Source organism: Periplaneta americana, chromosome 4, assembly GCF_040183065.1.
Source record: "Periplaneta americana isolate PAMFEO1 chromosome 4, P.americana_PAMFEO1_priV1, whole genome shotgun sequence".
NCBI lineage: Eukaryota > Metazoa > Arthropoda > Insecta > Blattodea > Blattidae > Periplaneta > Periplaneta americana.
The window spans coordinates 189,306,034-189,326,186 of NC_091120.1; the positions used below are offsets into that span (position 1 = coordinate 189,306,034).

Sequence of the window (20,153 nt, forward strand, 5' to 3'; positions counted from 1 at the left end):
TTACTAAGCTTTCCTCGCACATAAAGATGAATCTGTACTTAACTTCACTTACATGAATTAATACTCCTTAGCCAAATGCCTGCCAGGTTTAACTAAATTTAAAACAATTGTAGATCAGGCACCAAAAAGAAAATATTTCATCATGTGCCTGATGTTCAACTTTGTTTTAAATTTATATATTATCTGTTTTGTTTATTTATCTCTGGCGGTCAGTTACCGCGTATTAAACAGCATTAATTTTTCCTTTCCTCCCCGCCACAAATGTGACGTTGTACAGAGGCAGAGAAAAAATAATTATAAGATCTGTACATTTAGCTCAAGCTGTGCTGACATACATTTCACGTAATTTCATGTCTATGTGTGCTTTCACTTGAACTTCAGAGACAGCTGACGGTAATTAGAGAATTCTCTTGTTCCCAGTCTGAATCGTTGGGGTGTCATCGTGAGTCTAAATTTATCTATCAGTCGTACCAAACAATCAATATATACGTATGTAATTCAATTTATATTGGAATATTTTTTACCCCTTGACAGCTGTACGCCCGCTTATATCATACCCGGCCTTTTTTTAAATATTACTTGAGATATTAGCCTATATCTAACAAATTCAGAACATATTAAATATATTACTTTTTATTTTATATACAGAATGCAGATAGAGTATAATTTTGCAAGAAGTCATTGTTCAGCATAAGTAATAATATTCTGAAAGACATCCTATGTTATAGAAAATGAAGTGACCGTTCTTTCCACAACGCTTGTCATACTACACTGGCAACCTGATTACACAGATAAAATTTCGCAATAACACATTTTTAGACATGGGCAATAATATTTTGAAATATATATATATATATATATATATATATTTTAGAATTAAGTAGTATATCGAAATGATAGCTGTCCAAATCTTGGATTTAAAATATTGGCATCCCAATCAATTCAAATGAACAAAAATAAAAAAAATGTAAATTAATGTCTCATTTTCAGCGGGCTTAAGTATTTTCACATACTACAATTGAACATGACAAAAGTCTCATTGATATGCATACAATTCGTTTTCCCGTCTTTTGTATAAATGTGTATATATGTTTAGGTGTGCTCACTTGAAAGCAAGTTACGCAATTATTGACAATGTGAAAAACACGGAGATTTAAGTGAATCTCAGCAACTCTGAGCGACTATCCTTGAGCTTTATTTTACTACGGTCATTACGAATGCTAGTTGCACTGAAATGGCAGTTGCTTAAAATCGAATGGCATGTTACTGGCTGTCATAAGAATATGTGGGATAAAAACATCTTTTTCTTTCGTTTTGCCAGTTAATACTGTCACTTCTATTACATTTGTCATGAGTTTTTTTCACACCAATTCCTGTTCCATTGCATAATTCTTGTGGATCAATATTTCGCAATAGTACTATTGGTGATTCAGTATTAAGTATTAAATTATGTGTTGGAAATCCTTGTGATTTCAAAGAATTTAAGAATTCAGTTTGATGAAACACAGTCTGCTCACTATCTACAACTGTCTCGAGAAACATAATACGGTTCTGGACTGCATAAGGATGCTTATTGCATGAATTGTCTAGATTTTGGCCTTCATGATGTATCTACAATGTTATTTTATATCATTTTGCTTTTTCCATGGCCACATGAAAGTCGATGTTGAATGCAACAGACAATAATAAAGAACAATTGAAGAAGATTGCATTTTAGTATTATACATGAATGTTTGATCGTATTTATTTTTATTTTTTACTTTTTTAATTGATTTAACGTCCATTTTAACAATTTTAATATAGCCTATGTTCTTCTCCTTGTTATGAAGGTTAAATGTGCAAACTTTGGTACATACTGGTCAAAGCGTGTAGATTTGTATAGGGAACATACATACATACATACATGCATACATACCCACATTCACTTTTATATATTAGATGCAGAAACAGTAAATACTGAGAATGTCAAATTGCAATGTGAAAGAGTCATTAGTTGCTGAGAAACAAAAAAATATTTAATTTCCCAAATTTTTTAGTGCCCAAACCTGTATATCCCCTCTAAAGCCCTTGGCTTATAACACTGGTAATATAACCAATGTTACAATAGCAACAAGTGTCCTGTGCTATACAATTTCAGTTGTTATTTCTGACTGCAAAGCTATACCCCTTTTCATATGACAGTTAATAGAGGTCGCTATTTTTTAGCCCCCAGAACAACACAAGCCATTCGTGCTTAAGCAACATTGCCTAGTTGTATTTTTAAGACTCAGTCACTGTTAGTTATGGTAAGTTAAATATTACATGCTCTCAGACAAAATATTGTGACCACGAAGAACATGAGACATATGAAGTCGTGTGAAAAGCATTATAATTATTATATCCCCAACTCCGAAAATGGAGCAATAGTAAGAACAGCTAATTTTATATATTTGCCTATCTGTGTCCACAGTTTGAGGGGAAGTTTCGATATGAGCTTATTAACAATTGTTGTTAGAATAGGATAGACATTTTCGATTGCTGATGATGAAATGATTCATAATGTTTTGATGATTGATCGACCTTCGTCTTTAGGTGGAAGGAGAGGAAGGGGCAAGCAGCAAACCCATCTCCCCTTCTCTTTTGTAGAATCAACCTTTGAAACATTATGGAATGACCAGCATACCATACTCTTGCGTTCTCTCTCACTTTGAACAGTAATTAACAATAACGCTGATTTACCTTAGAGATATCTCGAGACGTGTTTTTATCACCAGAATGTATGCCACATACTTCCGGTTTCCGGGTAGAAAGGGGGCCTCTTCTGCTACAAGACTGTTTACTAACTGATGCATAACTTAAAAATGATACTGCATGACAAGTGTCTGATTTTTTGGTGAAATGAAATTTCTAATTTCGATGTTATACATACTTCTATTTCGATGGGTATTTCACGAAATAAACAACCAATTTTGACATATATTTCTCATTATTAAATGTTATTTATGATGCCTTACTTACTAACTGGCTTTTAAGGAACCCGGAAGTTCATTCCTGCCCTCACATAAGCCCGCCATTGGTCCCTGTCCTGAGCAAGATTAATCCATTCTCTATCATATCCCACATCTCTCAAATCCATTTTAATATTATCTTCCCATCTACGTCTCGGCCTCCCTAAAGGTCTTTTTCCCTCTATATGCATTTCTGGATTCGCCCATACATGCTACATGCCCTGCCCATCTGAAACGTCTGGATTTAATGTTCCTAATTATGTCAGGTGAAGAATACAATGCGTGCAGTTCTGTGTTGTGTAACTTTCTCCATTCTCCTGTAACTTCATTCCTCTTAGCCCCAAATATTTTCCTAAACACCTTATTCTCAAACACCCTTAACCTCTGTTCCTCTCAGAAAGTGAAAGTCCAAGTTTCACAACCATAAAGAACAACCGGTAATATAACTGTTTTATAAATTCTAACTTTCAGATTTTTTGACAGCAGACTGGATGATAAAAGCTTCTCAACCAAATAATAACAGGCATTTCCCATATTTATTCTGTGTTTGATTTCCTCCTGAGTATCATTTATATTTGTTAGTGTTGCTCGGAGATATTTGAACTTCTCCACCTCTTCAAAAGATAAATTTCCAATTTTTATATTTCCATTTCGTACAATATTCTCGTCACGAGACATAATCATATACTTGTCTTTTCAGGATTTACTTCCAAACCTATCTCTTTACTTGCTTTCAGTAAAATTCCTATTTTTTCCCCAATTGTTTGTGGATTTTGTCCTAACATAGTCACGTCATCCATATAGACAAGCAGCTGATGTAACCCGTTCAATTCCAAACCCTCTCTGTTATCCTGCACTTTATGCCTATTTGCTTAAAACTTTACATAAATAAGAAACATTATATAACGTCGTTCTCATCCCGAAAACACACACCCAGCTTAGTTTCAACACATAGGCGGAATTATGGGGGAGAATGGGGAACCACTGCCCCTGTAAAATTGGCCAAACTCGTTTTTCTATTAAAATTAGAAAATATTGAATTCAAAAGATTTTTCTTATTTTTTTTATGATTAAGTTTCTGTGCTTAAATTGATGAATTAATGTCTTCAGACCATGTCTCTGGACTATAATATTTATTTTAAATTTCTGAATGTGTAAGAATTTCTATACCTCATTTGAAGAATGAAAGCACTGTAATGTTTTTGTAACAGTCTGTAGTGATGTGTTAGAACTCTGCAAGTGTTCATGCAGCCACTGCCTGTGTAAAACACTGTCCTTCTGGTATACGATAAAAATATGATACTTTTTGTGTGTATTTATGCATGTTATACAGTATCTATAATATGATGCAAAATCACTTCTATACTATTGATAAATTGTCTGATAAAAAATAAATTCATTTAAAAAATGGTCAAGTATCGCTATTTTCTTCTAACACAAAATAAAAAAAATATTATTTATTAAGGAATGTACTTGAAAGAGCATGATATTGTAAACATGAGTTTCAGCAATAAAATAAAAGAGAGAGAACATGAAAAAGTTAACAAGTTTATGAGTTATGAGGGAAACGCTTCATCACTGCTCAGTGAACTGCCACCGTTTTGAATTTCGAAAAAAAAAAAAAATATATATATATATATATATATATATATGAATAATTTTTTTTAAATCGTAAAAATATATATATATTTTTTTTCATATAGCAGAAGGACAGTGTTTTACACATACCAATTGAAGAAGAAAGTCAATAAATATGCTCATCTTTTAGACAATTATATCTTTGTCCCATTTGCTGTGAAGACCTTCGGCCCTTGGAGTCATGACGCTAAAGTTTTGGTATCTCAAATCAGCCATATTTTGATCTCCATTACTGGTGATCGCCGTTGCACTACTTATTTGCGTCAATGCTTAAGTATTGCTATTCAACGCGGAAATGCAATGAGCGTTTTGGGTACTCTTCCAGAGTCCAGCCCTTTGGACGAACTTTTTCTCCTGTAAAATTTATTATCTCTATGTAAATGTTTATATTTAGTTTTTATATATGTGTAATTGTAACGGTGAAAAATTGTTAATCAAATAATTTGTTTTTTTCATAAGTGTATATTATTTTTGGGAGTGTTTTTGTATACGCAAACACATTATTAATTTGGTTATTACTTTTATATCACCTTTATAGAGATAAACACGCTTTGAAATATTTAAGTGGGAAAATTGTCGTATCTCTGTTATTTTGACAAATTTTATGTACATTTTCACTTTATATGAGGCATTGTTGTGTATTATTTGTTAGTTTGTACTGATATTTAAAATATTTTCTAACTGGACAGTCGCATATAATAGAAGCACATGATTTTCTTCCGAAGTATCTTACTCCTCATAAATAAATTTGAGCTATTTTCATTATTGTACAAGATAGAGTATGGTAATGGAGGAAAAAGAATGTTGAATATTTCCAAAAATTATACTGGTTAAGCTGTACCTAACCCCTTAAATCATTGTATTGCCGTTTGCAGTGGTCATTTTGAAAATATTATTCATCATGCATGAATCTCCCATGTTCTGTCATATTATTAGTTATTAATATCGTTCACAAGTAAAAATTATAAAAAATAAACTGCAAACATTTGTTAATAGATGTTTACGAAGAATTTTAAAAATTAGATGGCCAGATATAATCACAAACTCAGAACTATGGAAGATAACAAATTAGAGAGAAATCACAATAGAAATCAAAAGACGAAAGTGGAATTGGATAGGGCACACAATCAGGAAAGGAGATGGAGCAGTAGAAAGAATGGCTTTGCATTGGAACCCCCTGGGTAGTAGAACAAGAGGAAGGCCAAAAAATACATGGAAGAGAACAGTTTTGGAGGAAATTGCTAGGGAGGGGAAAACATGGAGCGAAGTGAAGAAGTTGGCTACAAATAGGGTCCGATGGAGGCACTTTGTGAATGCCCTATGCTCCTCATGAGGAGATACAGGAGTTTGATTGATTGAGTGATTGATTGAATATCGTTCATATTTTATTGGCATGCTCAGTAAGTGTCCAAAAGGCGAACTACCACTAAAAATGACATTTGGAATGTTTTAACATCTATTATTACCAAATAACTCCCTATGCATAACCCATGTTTCGAGGAGTGACAGATTGGTTATATGTTGTGTTCTGATTGCCACATTATTTTGTGTGTGTTGCAGACGATCCTACAGCGTCAGCTGGGTATGTACCCACTGATTGTACTGAAAGACATGCAGTTCTCAGTACTCAAGTCCTTGATAGAGTTCATGTACTGTGGAGAGACCAGTGTGACAGAAGATAATTTGTCTGCATTGTTGCAGGCAGCAAAGTTCTTCCAGGTGAGTTATGGAATGAAATGACGGTTGAAGAAAGATCTTCAGTTGGTGGTACCAATAAACAAATAACATAGAAAGACCTCCAACTCAGTGCATACTTTCGACAGACTATTGAAATTTATAAGCAAATATGGTAGCCAGTAGTGGCAAAAATTGAAACTACAGCTAATGTTACACAGCCCGACCGGTATTGCAGGTATTCATTATACCAACAATATTAGTAGCATAGAGCGATCAGAGTTTAGAAACTATTATTGAATATATAGGGTGAACCGTAAGTAATGTCATTAATTTGAGGTGGTTACTCTTTGAGATATTTCAAAGAAAAAAAGTTTAATGCAGTTTTGCTCGTTTTTGCTTCCTTCTCGAGATAAAAAATTGTTTCATATGAAACATTTCATAGCATATTTTGAAAAAAAAAAAAACCATTGATTTAATTCCCAGTATGCCCAGTCAATTTAAGAGAGCAGTGTATTATGCTATAGAAGATTGAAAGAATTTTAGCTTGTCCGTTAAATGTGCAGAAATTTGCTCCAACAAATGTAACATTGAAAAATTCATTTGCAGAACGAAAAATTACATTTGTTACCAGTTATTTTTTTTTAATGTGTACTAAACCAGATACATTTTAAACATTTTAAGTGTATATCAAATGTCAGTCGAATATCATTTCATTTTATTTGTACTCTATTGAATCAGTCCTTTAAAGCAATTGTCTCATGGGCCATTCCTACAATACAGTAGATGGGATCTGGGTTACTGCTTTACTTACTTTATCTATCCATAGATGGCAGCTGTCAAGAATTGATGCCTGTCTTAATCACTGACTTTCTCTGATTGGCGTGTATAAATGTGCAGGTATTGGAGCATTTCAAACAGCGAGAAATTTTGACTTCAATATTTTTTGGTTGTAGAAAAGTAGATTGCCTGTCGGGCTTGGGTTGGATCCCCCTTTGATCTCATTGAATGGTTTCTTCCAAGATTTTCCCCAGCTGTGGGACTGAAGGTGGATGGTCTATGGCGAGTCTGAGGTTTTCCCCAACCAAAAGGCAAATGCTGGGTAATCTTTTGGCGAATCCTCAGACCTCACCTCATCTCACTATATCTCGCCAAAATATTGTAAAAATTTGTAAAAATTGTAATTGTAATATTGTAAAATTTTTACTTGTTCCACATCTTAAAGCTTCATTGCTCATGTAAGATCTATGGAATAAAATAAATCAATCAATCAATCAATCTTCTTAATGTATCCAGCTGTTTGCTGACAACATAAAGTCTACTATAGTCCACTGTAGTCTATTCAGTTGTTTTTCACGAGAAATGAGGGGTATTTTGATCGGTATTCATTATAGATACCTGTTGCTAGTAGCCAGAGGAGGGGTGTAGTCAATATATACTGCAGGGCTGTGTCTTCTGCAACTGGTATTGATGATTTTAATTTACTTCTTTTGTGGTTTATGGATGGACAGTATAGAAGAATGTGTTCCAGATCTTCATCATGATTATTACACCACAGACAAGTAGGATTATCAGAAAGGTGAAATCGGTGTAGGTACAATTGAGTGACAATGTGACCTGTTCTGGCTCTTGTTAAAAATGTTTGAACATGTCTGGGCAAGTTTTTGTACATTTCCAGGTCATTTGGTTTCTTTTGAACGGACTAAAATTTTTCCTTTGTCAGAAGAGAGCCAATTGTTGATACATAGGTTTATAAAATGAGACTTTACTGAAGCAAAAGCACTGGATAGAGATATCACTTGAAGAGGTCTTGATGTAGTTGATGGCAGTACTTTTTTTTCTGGAAAAAAGTTTACCGGAACTCTATCACTCGATCACATTATACAACAAAAACGTAGGTTTAAAAATATTAGGCCTACATACCTTATATTACAATAAGTTCCAAATGGAGCTGATCGATTTTAAGCATAACAGAAATTTTGCGATTTCAAGCTATAGTTTCGGGATCAATAACGGAAGACGGCAGCATTAGATTGCACGAGTTACTTTTGCACCAATGATAATAATGAGAAAATGTAAATTCTTGGACTCGGCAGTGGCGGAAATTTTAATTTTCAATTTCGTTTATAAAATATATCTCGGAATTTGTAATGGCAAAAAGTTTATCGGAACGCGTTCCTGACCGTTCGAGCTGAAAAAAAAACGCTGGTTGATGGTATAGTTCATATGAAATAAGCTTATTTGCCTGTTAAAAATTTTGTTTTGAATAAATCATCGATTGTAGTTACACATTAAGCCCTGGAAATATGTTGCCAATCTCTAAATTACTGGACAGTTTTCATAGCAACGCCATATTATATTTTTGCCCCAGAGAAAATACAATGCGAGGAATGGGAAAATTATAGTAATTTCTTTATTTTCATAGCATTTACAAGTTATCGAATTTTGATTACTAAAAACACAAATGACAATTAGGAACATTAAATCCAGACGTTTGAGGTGGGCAGGACATGTAGCACATATGGACAAATCCAGAAATGCATATAGAGTGTTAGTTGGGAGGCCGGAGGGAAAAAAGACCTTTAGGGAGGCCGAGACGTAGATGGGAAGATAACATTAAAATGGATTTGAGGGAGGTGGGATATGATGATAGAGAATGGATTAATCTTGCTCAGGATAGGGACCAATGGCGGACTTATGTGAGGGCGGCAATGAACCTCCGGGTTCCTTAAAAGCCAGTAAGTAAGTAAAAACACAAATGAAAAGTTACTTCTGCTGACTGTCTTGCGCTCTATAGTGATAGGTAACTCCTGTAGTGTATCTCTTCCTTAATTTTGGATGTTTTTATGTAAATAGAATTAAGGTTTTGTGTATATTACTTTTAATGTAGTTCTGATACAGTAATTCACTGTTGACAGGTGAAGGGCTTGTCAGCTATGACGAAGGAGGCACTAGGATTAACATCTACAACACCAAAGCCTACTACAGTCAATGGTAACGTATTCTTTCCTCCTGTCATTGCATACCATTAATCTGGTACATGAAACATAACATTTCATGTAGAAATTAGCTTTACATACGGGCTATTCCATATGAAATCGATCAGTTAAAAACCTCGGATTTTTTTTTATACTCTAATTTTTTCCCTACTTATACAAGGTGCTGAGGAGAGTGCATTTTCAAAAATATACTATCGAAAGTCAAACGGTTTTCGTATTATTGAGCGACAAATTTAGCGTATTTTATAAAAACAAGCCTCTTTCAGCGCTCAGAACTCTGGAACCATTTACTGCAGAACATTGAACGAGAGCTTGTTTTGAAGCTGACATTTGATAGGTTATGTTAAGAAGTAATCCTTATTTTTATTGTACACAGAGAGACAGATACTGATTTTACTTGCTTTTAGGCTTTTTGGCCATTTGTAAAAATGTAAAAAAATATTGAGAAAACACCTTGCATTATTAAGAGGGATTCGGCATTGTTTGCATAGTGGTACGGCAATAAGTTTCAAGGGTATTAAATAAATTATTTCCACACGCCTAGTTTTGAACGGCGCAGTACTGCATGCACTGGCCGAGAGCTGAAGATAAGCGAGCGTTGGGCGTCATTTTACTCCTGTGTTTATGAAAACCTCTGATAAAGCTAGCACAGCCATGACTGCTAGACGACACAACACGTGTTTGTCTCCTGGCCTTGCTTGTCTTGGCTACCTCCCGTCTCACAGTCAGCTGGTTAGTTCACGCGCGTACTATTTATTTTCTTTATTTGATATTTTCAATACTTTCTTATCAACATACCATCAGTAAAAAATATGTGTTTATTTGTACTTTCAATGCGGAATCTAACTATATATTTTTTTCCTAGGCAAAGGCGTCGTAATGAGGGAAAATCTAAATTTCTCCATTTCCATAAAAAGTAAGAAATTCTGTTTATATGTCAATATAAACTTTAATTTCTCAGCATCGAAATAAACCATGATTTTGATCATTGGGTGAAAGGGTTTCGGAGCTACAGCAGTTTAAAGTTGCTAATTTTATGAAAATACGATAAATTTAAATATTTTTAATTTAAACATTATGAAGTTCTGATGCCTCAAACTTTGCACAAAGCATTGTATCACAGTTTTCTACGTACAAAAAATGTTTCATTGTATTTAGAAATTGTAAGATCAATTTTCTCTATATTTCGGTCGATTTGAGATGGAATAGCTCATACACAGGATTACCTTGCATTCTATGCAGATGTCTGGTGGCAACTGATAATGCTACAACACTCCTTGAAACAGCTGGTCGATGTGTTTTGTTAAACTCACTAGTTCAGATGATTTAAAGCACGTGGCCCTGGTCTATAACCTGGACTTTCCAGCTGACTTCACTATATAGATAGTGTGTGAAGTAGATCAGTTATCTGTGAGGTCAGAGCAACAGTAATGTCTTAAATTCACATTCGTGCAGTTGTGTTAGTTTAAGCTTGTTCAAATGGCAACAAAACACTGGGCCTACACTTTAGGTTAAAGGGTTTTTATACTAGGGACTTAATTTCAAGAGCATGATTGTGGAAGAGTGCAAAGACAATTTGCAACTAAATTTCCTGACCTTGAGTTTAACGATATACGTGAAATGTGTTAAAATCTTATTTTTATGCATGGAAAATGCAAATTCCTTAATGAAAGTACAAAATTAAGTGAAATATATCCGCGAAATTTATAGAAATCCACGAAATTACTTCATAAACACAATATTTTTTACCAAAAAATAGCTTTTATGAAGAACTTACACGGAAAATGACTCTTTTTTTTTCCCAAATAAAAAGTGAACATTTTCTTAGTTATAAAATATACAGGGTGATTCACGAGAAAAGGTAAAAAATTTAGGATGTGAATTCGGAAGTCATTCTGAGTCAAAAAGTTCCTATGAATATAGGTCCATTTTCGAATGGTTACAGAGATATGGCTCTTTGATTTCACAAAAACTTCTGAGATTTCATTGTGCTAACTCGCATTTAGAGACAGATAACGGACAAATTTAAAGTTTATATTCACGTATGCATACATACCTAATATTCTAGATGTCGGGGGTCGATGTTTTCGCACATTTTCAAAGGTACCTCCTTCTGCTTCAACGCACTGTTGTGCTCATGCATGAATCGCGCTCATCGGTTGGGAGAGTTGCACGTGGCTGTTCTTTATGCCACATCAAAAATATGGTCGATTAGCACCTCTCTCGTTTCCCCCTTCCTTTGCTATACCAAGTCTTTCATCCAACCCCATAGACAGTAAGTACTCTTCGATATGGTACCCTTCTGTTCAGAAAGCGTCGTTCATATTCAACGACAGCATGCAAGGAACTTCCATCGCACAAACCATAAACATACACAATATCGGCGTATTCTGTAGTCGAAAATTTATAAGGCAATTTGAAAAACACAACTTAACACTTCCGATAACTGTACCTGTATAACTACTGTACTGTAGGTAGCTGACTGAACTGCTGTGAATTGACGATAGTGTAGGCTTTTTGTGTTATCTGCGGGTTCTGTGTCATTACATCAGACAAGGGCAGGCGATTGGACATTTGTAATGTCCCACTACCCAGTTTGTTTCTCTTATCTACATCGCTCACAATGCAGATTCCAATGTTACGTCATTCATTGCAAACTTGACCTTGTCTCACATCTCAAGTCAGCAGCATATGGTAACGTCTGATTCACATTAGGGCGAGACGTTTACCAAAAAAATGCATCTGCTCTGCCATCATTCGTAAACGGACCAATGTTCATATGAACTTTTTCACTCAAAATTGCCTAAGATATCGTATCCTAAATTGTTTACCTTTCCTCGTGAATCATCCTGTATATGAACATTTCTACTCAGCATTACATGCGTGTGGCATCTATACTAAATGCCAGGTTATGAACCGACTAAACAGGAAGTAGTTGGCAGGGCGAGAGGAAAGTGCGGGTTAGAGGGGTAGCCTGTGCAGCGATGACACGTTTTGTGTGGGGGAGTTGGAGGGGAAAAGGAGTACGGAGCTTTCCATTGGACCTCACGTGAAAATGTCGTCTGCTAACGAAAATCTGGCAACGGAATCATGGAGACAGTGTAGCCAAACTGCCCAGTTCATTTGCACTACCACGTGTATCATGAGTCTCATTTCGTACCAGCGTCATTAGCTCGTGCTTTCTTAAAAACAGTAATTTTAATTACTAATATTGTTGATAGTGTTATCGACAACTATATACAGTAATTATTTTAAACATATCGGTGACAAACGCTGAATATGCTTTGAATCTCGCGCCACTATGTGGCAACAGAGCTTATAAGGAGAGAAACAGAACGTTGCTTCCGGTTTAGTCGGTTCATAACTTGGCTTTTAGTATAGCAACGATGTACACATAGTTTCAGGAACTACTTCCAGGGAGCAGCGCAAGCAGAGGCAAGGGTTAGGGTGACTGGGTGGATTTTTTTATGCTGAGTCTCTTAAAGTGGAAGTGTGGTGCAATAAACCCTTCAGATAGTGGTGTGCGTTTTAAGTTTGGCTCTTACTTTCTGTTGCAGGAGATTCAGCAAGAAAGGCTTTTGTTGGTCGGTCAAAACGTGTTGGTGTGCAGCAGACGTTTGTGGCGAGTGGTTTAAAAACATTGACCTCCACATCCCATGCAGCGGGTTCCCACGTCCACGGTGCTGCGGGAGACGTGTACACTCCAACAACTGGTAAAACCATTTTCCAAACCACACCAAAATCTGTGCCAGTCCGTCAAGATACTCACCACCACCAACAGCAGCAACAACAGCAGCAGCAGCAGCAACAACAGCAAACTGACACGGCACAACTACTGTTATCACTCTCTGGCAGTGAATTTCCCAAACAGACGTTCCACACTGTCAGCAAGAATGTGAGATTCCATCACGGTGCGGCTCAAGGCAGTGCTGTTACCGTAGAGCCGTCGAGATCCTGTCCTCTAGACTCGTCTGTTGTGAAGAACAAGGATACTGCTGTCAGGTCAGAAGTTATCGATAGAGTGCCTGTTGTAACTCCAAACGGGGGGGTGAAACCATCTTCAGTTATGTTACCTACACAGTTGGCTGATAAAGGAACGGAGCAAGCAGCTGTCCCTGAGAAAGTGGTCGAAGCAACAAAGGATGATCTAACAACATCGCAGATGTTTTTTGTGGAAGATGGCCCTTGCAAAAGAGGAAGACCGTTGAAAAGGCAGATGAATCTAGTGTTCCAAGAAAAGGTACTGACAGATGCAGAGATGGCTCTCCAGAAAGAGGCAGAAGCAAGTCGCAAAGCATTAGAGATGTTGCAACAGGAAATGAATACAGGAGACGAAGCTACTGCTGCCGCAAGTACAACACAGACAACTGAATGTGTACAGCAGAAAGCCTTGCCGGTCAAACAACAGTTATCAAAGGTACAGACATCACAGCCTCTCAATAACATCCTCACCACCACTCCCAGATTAATGCCTAAAGATCCATTACCTAATACTAAATTGGCTTCAGCTAAAACAAATATTGCCCCACAAGTGACAACTGTAAGTACACCTGAAACAAATAGTCAAAATGTTATTTACCAAGTAGCTGGGAATGCAATTCCTGCCATCGATTCGGGAAATAATGAAACAAATATTGTATACCAGCTGCCAGAAGGTGTAATTCCGAGCCAGGATTCTGGCAGTGCAACAAATATCGTATACCAGGTTGCAGACAATACTGTAGTATCTGGGCAAGACTCAAATAGCCAGAATATTATCTACCAAGTTGCTGACAATGCCAGTACTTCTGCAGAGGGCGCTAATAACACGAATATCATCTACCAAGTAACTGATAACAGTAATGCAGGATCAGGTTCAGTAATGAGCCAGTACATGGAAGTGCTGAAAGAGGCAGGACTTCCATCTGATGTACCAATTCTGCTTGAAAGTGCCGATGGCTCATATGTTACTGTGAACGAAGAAGTTCTTATGAATATCATGAATGGTGGCATGATTCAAGTGGGAGATGGGAGTATTGTCGGTGGCGAAGGTGTTCAGTTCATAGTTCAGGAGGTTCAGGAAGTGAACGAAGCTCAGGTTGAAGCTGCTGTCACATCAGCAGAACAAACTGAAATGCCTGTTTCTACTGATACCGTTGAAAATGTCGCAGATCAGACTCCTGTGCAAGCTGACGACCAGATGCAAGTAACCGAAGAGAACAGCACTGTTGAGGAATCAAAACTAGCTGAACCAGCTGACGAGACAATGAGGGAAGAATTGCCCGAATCTGAAACCAAAATGAAGGCCGAAGGTTTACCGTCACTTGAAGACAATGACACAGAAGGTGTGGGCATGGATTTGGAAGCGTCTCAAGAGCCAGCTATTGCAGAAACCACATATCAGGCACCAGAAGCCCAGTCCGAGGTAACAAATGAAAGCAAACCTATAGACGAATGCACTCCAATGGAAACTGACGTCAGCGATGTCATGCCCCAGCCTTCTATTGAGGCTCCAACACACTCTGATGAAATCATTACTGGAGACAGTTATGGAGAAGAGGCAATGCAAGGGTTTGCTGTGATGGAGACACCGACAGCCGAGCAAGACCAGAGAGAGGAGTACAACCAGCCCAGCGGGGATGACTTTGTCTTTCCTGGAAAAACCACTAGCAGTGAAACGGAAACTACTAGCACTCTAGTGGATGTGAAGGCAAAAGAACACAAGATCGAAGAGATACCTGCAAATGGCGGCATGTCCGTAGAACAAGCCTTGCAGGCAATGATGGGTGAAGGAAGTGATACAGAGATGGAAGTGTGTGCCAATACTGATACAGACGGCACGACCAAAGTAAAACCTATAATCTCTCATCGCGACACTAAAGGTCGCAGCACTCCAAACGAAGGCTCAATTGATGAGGAAACTGAAGACTTACGCCTCGTTCTTAGCCCCGAGGATGAGTCTATAAAAGTTGAAGACGAAAGTCAGTCAGCAGGAGAAGGCTCTCTAAATGATTCCTTTACTCTAGCACTGAGCAGTCCAGACAGCACTGGAAACGAAAAGGCTCAGATGGACGCAGAGCATATGCCAGAAGTTGTGGAAGGTGTCCAGAAACCTGTTACAGAAACCGAAGCAGTTGGCATGCAAGAAGAACCAAAATATGATAACTCTGCAGATTTCTCTTCTTCTGCTCCAAGATCTACTAATACACTCGCAGGAGAGGTATTCCCCAGTGAATCTGTTAGTATGGGAACTTCAGAGAATTCTAGCTCTGTAGGAATTAGTGAATCTGAAGCAAGCGAACCTTCAAAACAGATATTGACTAATGAAGCAGATACATTGGATATGGAGATGGATAGTTCTATACCTTTGACATCTGATTCTGGTACAGTTCCAGAAACAGAATCACTCTCTGCGGCATCAGATGCTGCAGTACTTGACAAAACTGAAGTTTCAGAAACAGAAAACATATCAGAGAAAGTTGATATTGCTAAAGGACTTCCTTCCCTTCTTGATTCGCCGTACTCTACTGCACAGACAGACGAACAAGGCAGTGAAGTACTTCCAGAAACTAATGAAGACACTTCTACATCTATTGAAGCTTCAGTAGTAGCATCGGATACCAACATTTCTAGATCTTCAGTCCTAGATTCAGACTATAGTAGTACTCAACCTGCTTCAAGCAACGAAATTGGCAAGTCTCTTCCCATAATATCTCTATATGATTCAAATGCTTCTAAGGAAATTGAAGATAAGACTGATACACTTGCTGAATTGGAAATGCCTGATAGACAAACTACGCCTAGTGAAGCTGTTGTATTGGAGACTGAACGTGGTGTCACAGATAATGAATTACCTGTGTTGCAGACTGAACATAAAATCAACTCAGATAATGAATTACCTGTTACACTGGAGAACACAGATGCAAATTCTTCAAGTACACCAACTTCACAACCTGTTGATGCAACAGAAGCAACCGTGGAGTCTTTAGATTCAAAATTACATACAGAATCAACACTACATATGGAAGACTCAAAATTACGTGCAGAATCACCATTAAAATCACCAGACACAGAACTGCATATGGAAGAGTCAAAATTACGTACAGAATCACCATTAAAATCACCAGACACACAACTGCATGTGGAAGAGTCAAAATTACGTACAGAATCACCAATAAAATCACCTGAGACAGAACTCCATATGGAAGATTCAAAATTACGTACAGAATCACCATTAAAATCGGAAGACATAGAAATGCGTGTTGAAGATTCAAAATTACATACAGAATCACCACCAAAATCACCAGAAACAGGACTGCATATGGAAGTTTCAAAATTGCATACAGAATCATCATTAAAATCAACAGATACAAAACTTCACATGGAAACAACAGAAGAATCCAACAGCAAATTACCTGTTGCAGAATCAATAGAGTCAGAAATTGCAGCCATTGTGGAAGGCAGGACATCAGAAGGGACAGCAACAGATGAAGGAAATACGGAAGCACAGACAAAAATGTCTGTTCCAGGAACAGTGGAAATGGATTTAAATTCAGAGAATGTAAATGAAAAGGGTAAAGATATCGAAAGTCGTGAAGAGAGTGAAGAAAATGGTGTGAAGGGTGTTGATTTTGGTGAAAGGAAAGATGGAATGTTAGGAGAAACTGAAGATAATTTAGAATTGATGGAAAATAAGGTGAATGCAGATGAAAATGGTCTGGAAGCCAGTACTGATGGAGGGCAAGGAGCGGTTACCTCTCCAAGCAAAGACATACCTTACGCAGTAGGATTATTACCATTGAAAACCGCTCTGGAGAAACTTCAAGCCATGCCTGAGTATCACCCTAGGAAAACCAGGTCTGCCTCTTCTGGGAAGGAAGGCAGCAACGACGTACCGGCCGGTCGTCTGAAGAGGAAGGCATCGTCAACAGCTGACTGCTCGGAAAAGAAGATGAAACCGTCCGAAGTGGAGGATGGTGAGGCGAGTTTTGAGAGTGAAGGTGCGATGGCTTTGGAAGACTTTGACGAGGGTCATACAGAGGGCAGTTCGATAGACGAGAGTAGCAAACATAGGTTACGATCACCACCACCAGGGGAGCCAGTGGATACTGTGCCAGTTGATAAGGTCGAAACTCTACCATCGATGATGGAACTGGTGTCTGATTCAGGTGACACAGTATGAGAATTTGTTTAATAAGAACAGATCACACCAGTGTGTGCTTTAATTGAAATCTTTTGTTTATGTTGTTGCCATATGTTGTGGGTGGTTTCCAAAGCATTTTAGTTTGTAGGTTTCTCTCTCTCTTTCAGTCCATCATGCTTTGAAAGCTGCCCACAATATCATTTTTGAACTTTGGCTGGTGGTTTGGAATTGAAGTGATTTCAGAGTAAAAATGTTTTTTTTTTAACACTTCTTTTATATATATAGGCTGCTATGACCATTTCTTTGTGTAAAAAATAGTGTATTACGTATTGTGGTAGGTTTTGGTATATAAGTTGACCCATCTCAGCGAGCTTTTCATTGAAGAGTATGCCAAAATGGGAAATTAGTAGCTTGCATTATTTGTTTTTGATTTGAGTGATGTCCATAGTGTTAAATATAGTATATTATTACCCTTGATCCTATATAGCAGTACAAGTGAACTGACTGCCAATTTCTTGTACCCTTACTGGTAGGTCTTTAACAAATTTTTATATATTAAGAATAATAATAATAATAATAATAATAATAATAATAATTGCCTGGGTACTGTGTGTTGGTGGATATTTTCTCCATTTCTATTTAACTGGAAATTGAATGCTGTTCCATAAGACACGTTGTACTTGTATTTTTCCACTTTTTCAGGTACTAATACTTCATTAAAAAGAAAAAAAAAAAACATATATGCCATAAATGTGAAGCAGTTTAGGAAATTGCACATAAAATGTAGTTATTCAATTTATCTTCTTATATTAAATATATTTAGTACTCGGTCTGCAAGTATGTAATGTAGTGTCACAGAATTACAGTGTATGTTTATGGTGACATATAGTTGCAGATTTGTTCTTCAACAGTTTTGAAGAGAAAAACCATCCGTATTATATCTGTTTTTTTGTATATACTCTCATCTTATTTTAACAGACATAGCTATTCTGCAGAATGAAACTGTGTTGAGGTAGGATGTTTTATAGCAGTTAGTGAAATGTCGCATTTTAAGGAAACCGATAATTAATTTTTACTAACATACTTATTCAAATATAGTAAAACCTCCAAAAGGAAGTTATTCTGTAAAAGAACTTCACACAGAAGCTCTTACGAAGTTTTTACAGTTTCATACTGAAATCTTTCGCCTGTCTTGAAATAGAAAGGGATCATTGCACTCCCATATAGTGGATGAATAGACTTCGCTGTCTTCTAAAATGAAATGAAATTAAGATCTGAGATAAGGAGAGAATGTACAGAGATTTTACTATATTTCTTTGAACACTTTTTGATTTAAGTTAGTAAGTATTCTTTTCACTGGTGTGGCATTGCACAAATACATGGTGTGCTGCACAAAAGAGAGACATGTATTTTAACCGGGAAATGCAATGAACACATGATTCAATTTGTAAAGTGATGTTGGAGTAGACGAGATTAGTTAGAGAGAATAATATGTAACACGTGGATATTTATCTAAGATGAAGAAACCATTACTGTTGATTGCAAGGTTAGATTGTTCCTGGAGCAATTAAAAATCTGATTCATCATAAATTCCAGACTATTAGTGGTTTCCTCTTTATATATACAGTATATATATTTTTTTTGTATAGTAGCTAGAGGAATAGTAGTCAAGAATCTTGTAAATGTGTAAACAGCATATTTGAATTGTTAATACTGGCAATTTTCTAAAAGATGTTAGAAAATTTATATGTTTACTAGCCATACAAAACATTATAAAACAAATGGTTATAGTATATTAATACAGTAGTAGCATATCACGTTTTGTATTTGGGGTAGGTAACATTTCAATTATTAAATTTGGCGATTGCTTATTTGTCCAGAAAACCAGAAGTGGTCACGTGACAGGAAACAGGTCTGCTGGCGCTGTGCTGTTTGTTTTTATAACGTGCTTCAAAGCAGTTGGTCACTATTTCAATTTATTTTATGCTGTGTTATGGCATAAGGGCATAAGTGGTCATTGGCATTCGCTTTCCATCTGAAAAGTAAATGTTATGACATTCTTGTGTATATACATATTTTATATTTCATTATTTGTGTACAAAGTTACAGCTGTAGCCCAATATTAATAAACTGTACTTGGAGAGATATGCCACATTATTAATGGCTCTGTTCTTTTATTTCAGCATGGAAAAAGTTGTCATCCGTGGTGTGATTACTTCTTATGTTCTGTATGACTTGAGGTTTTCCCGGCGTTTGATGTAGAATAAAGGCTGGTTCACAATAAACCGGGAACGAGAACCAGAATGAAAACGAGAAGCAGAGGACGTGAATGTGAAAATTTTTGATTCACAATAAACCGAGAACGTAGATGACTATGCATATCGATATGCAAGTCAATAACGATATGTAAAGTCGATATTACGCATTCTGATTTTATAGGTGTATAATTGACCAACAACGTTCTCTTATGAGTACAAGGCAGCCAACATAAACACAGGTTAACCAGCGAATAGGGATTATAAAGAATGGACATTGAGCGAATTTTCCTGTGTTTTGTTTCTCTGTGCGCAGCGTTTAGTTCCACTTTCAAGCGCTAGAGGTTAGTGTAATCGAGCATACGCTAAGATAATAATTGAGAATAGAATTGAGACACAGGATCCAAACATCGCCTACCTTGTTGCATAATCCAGTAACGCTTTGCTTCAAATAAATTCAAGTTAACAGCTTTTCCTT

At 36.7% G+C, this 20,153-nt stretch overlaps 1 protein-coding gene across 1 annotated transcript in view; it reads left to right on the forward strand.

Moving 5' to 3' along the window:
* The window catches only part of LOC138698537 (serine-rich adhesin for platelets-like), a 49,729-nt gene extending 30,152 nt beyond the window's left edge, over positions 1-19,577 (forward strand). The window contains exons 3-5 of the mRNA XM_069824540.1: positions 6,186-6,344; positions 9,218-9,293; positions 12,856-19,577. Coding sequence (XP_069680641.1) covers positions 6,186-6,344; positions 9,218-9,293; positions 12,856-17,459 — 4,839 coding nt within the window. The 3' untranslated portion in view covers positions 17,460-19,577. The remainder of the gene's footprint in view (positions 1-6,185; positions 6,345-9,217; positions 9,294-12,855) is intronic.
* Positions 19,578-20,153: the final 576 nt, after the last annotated feature.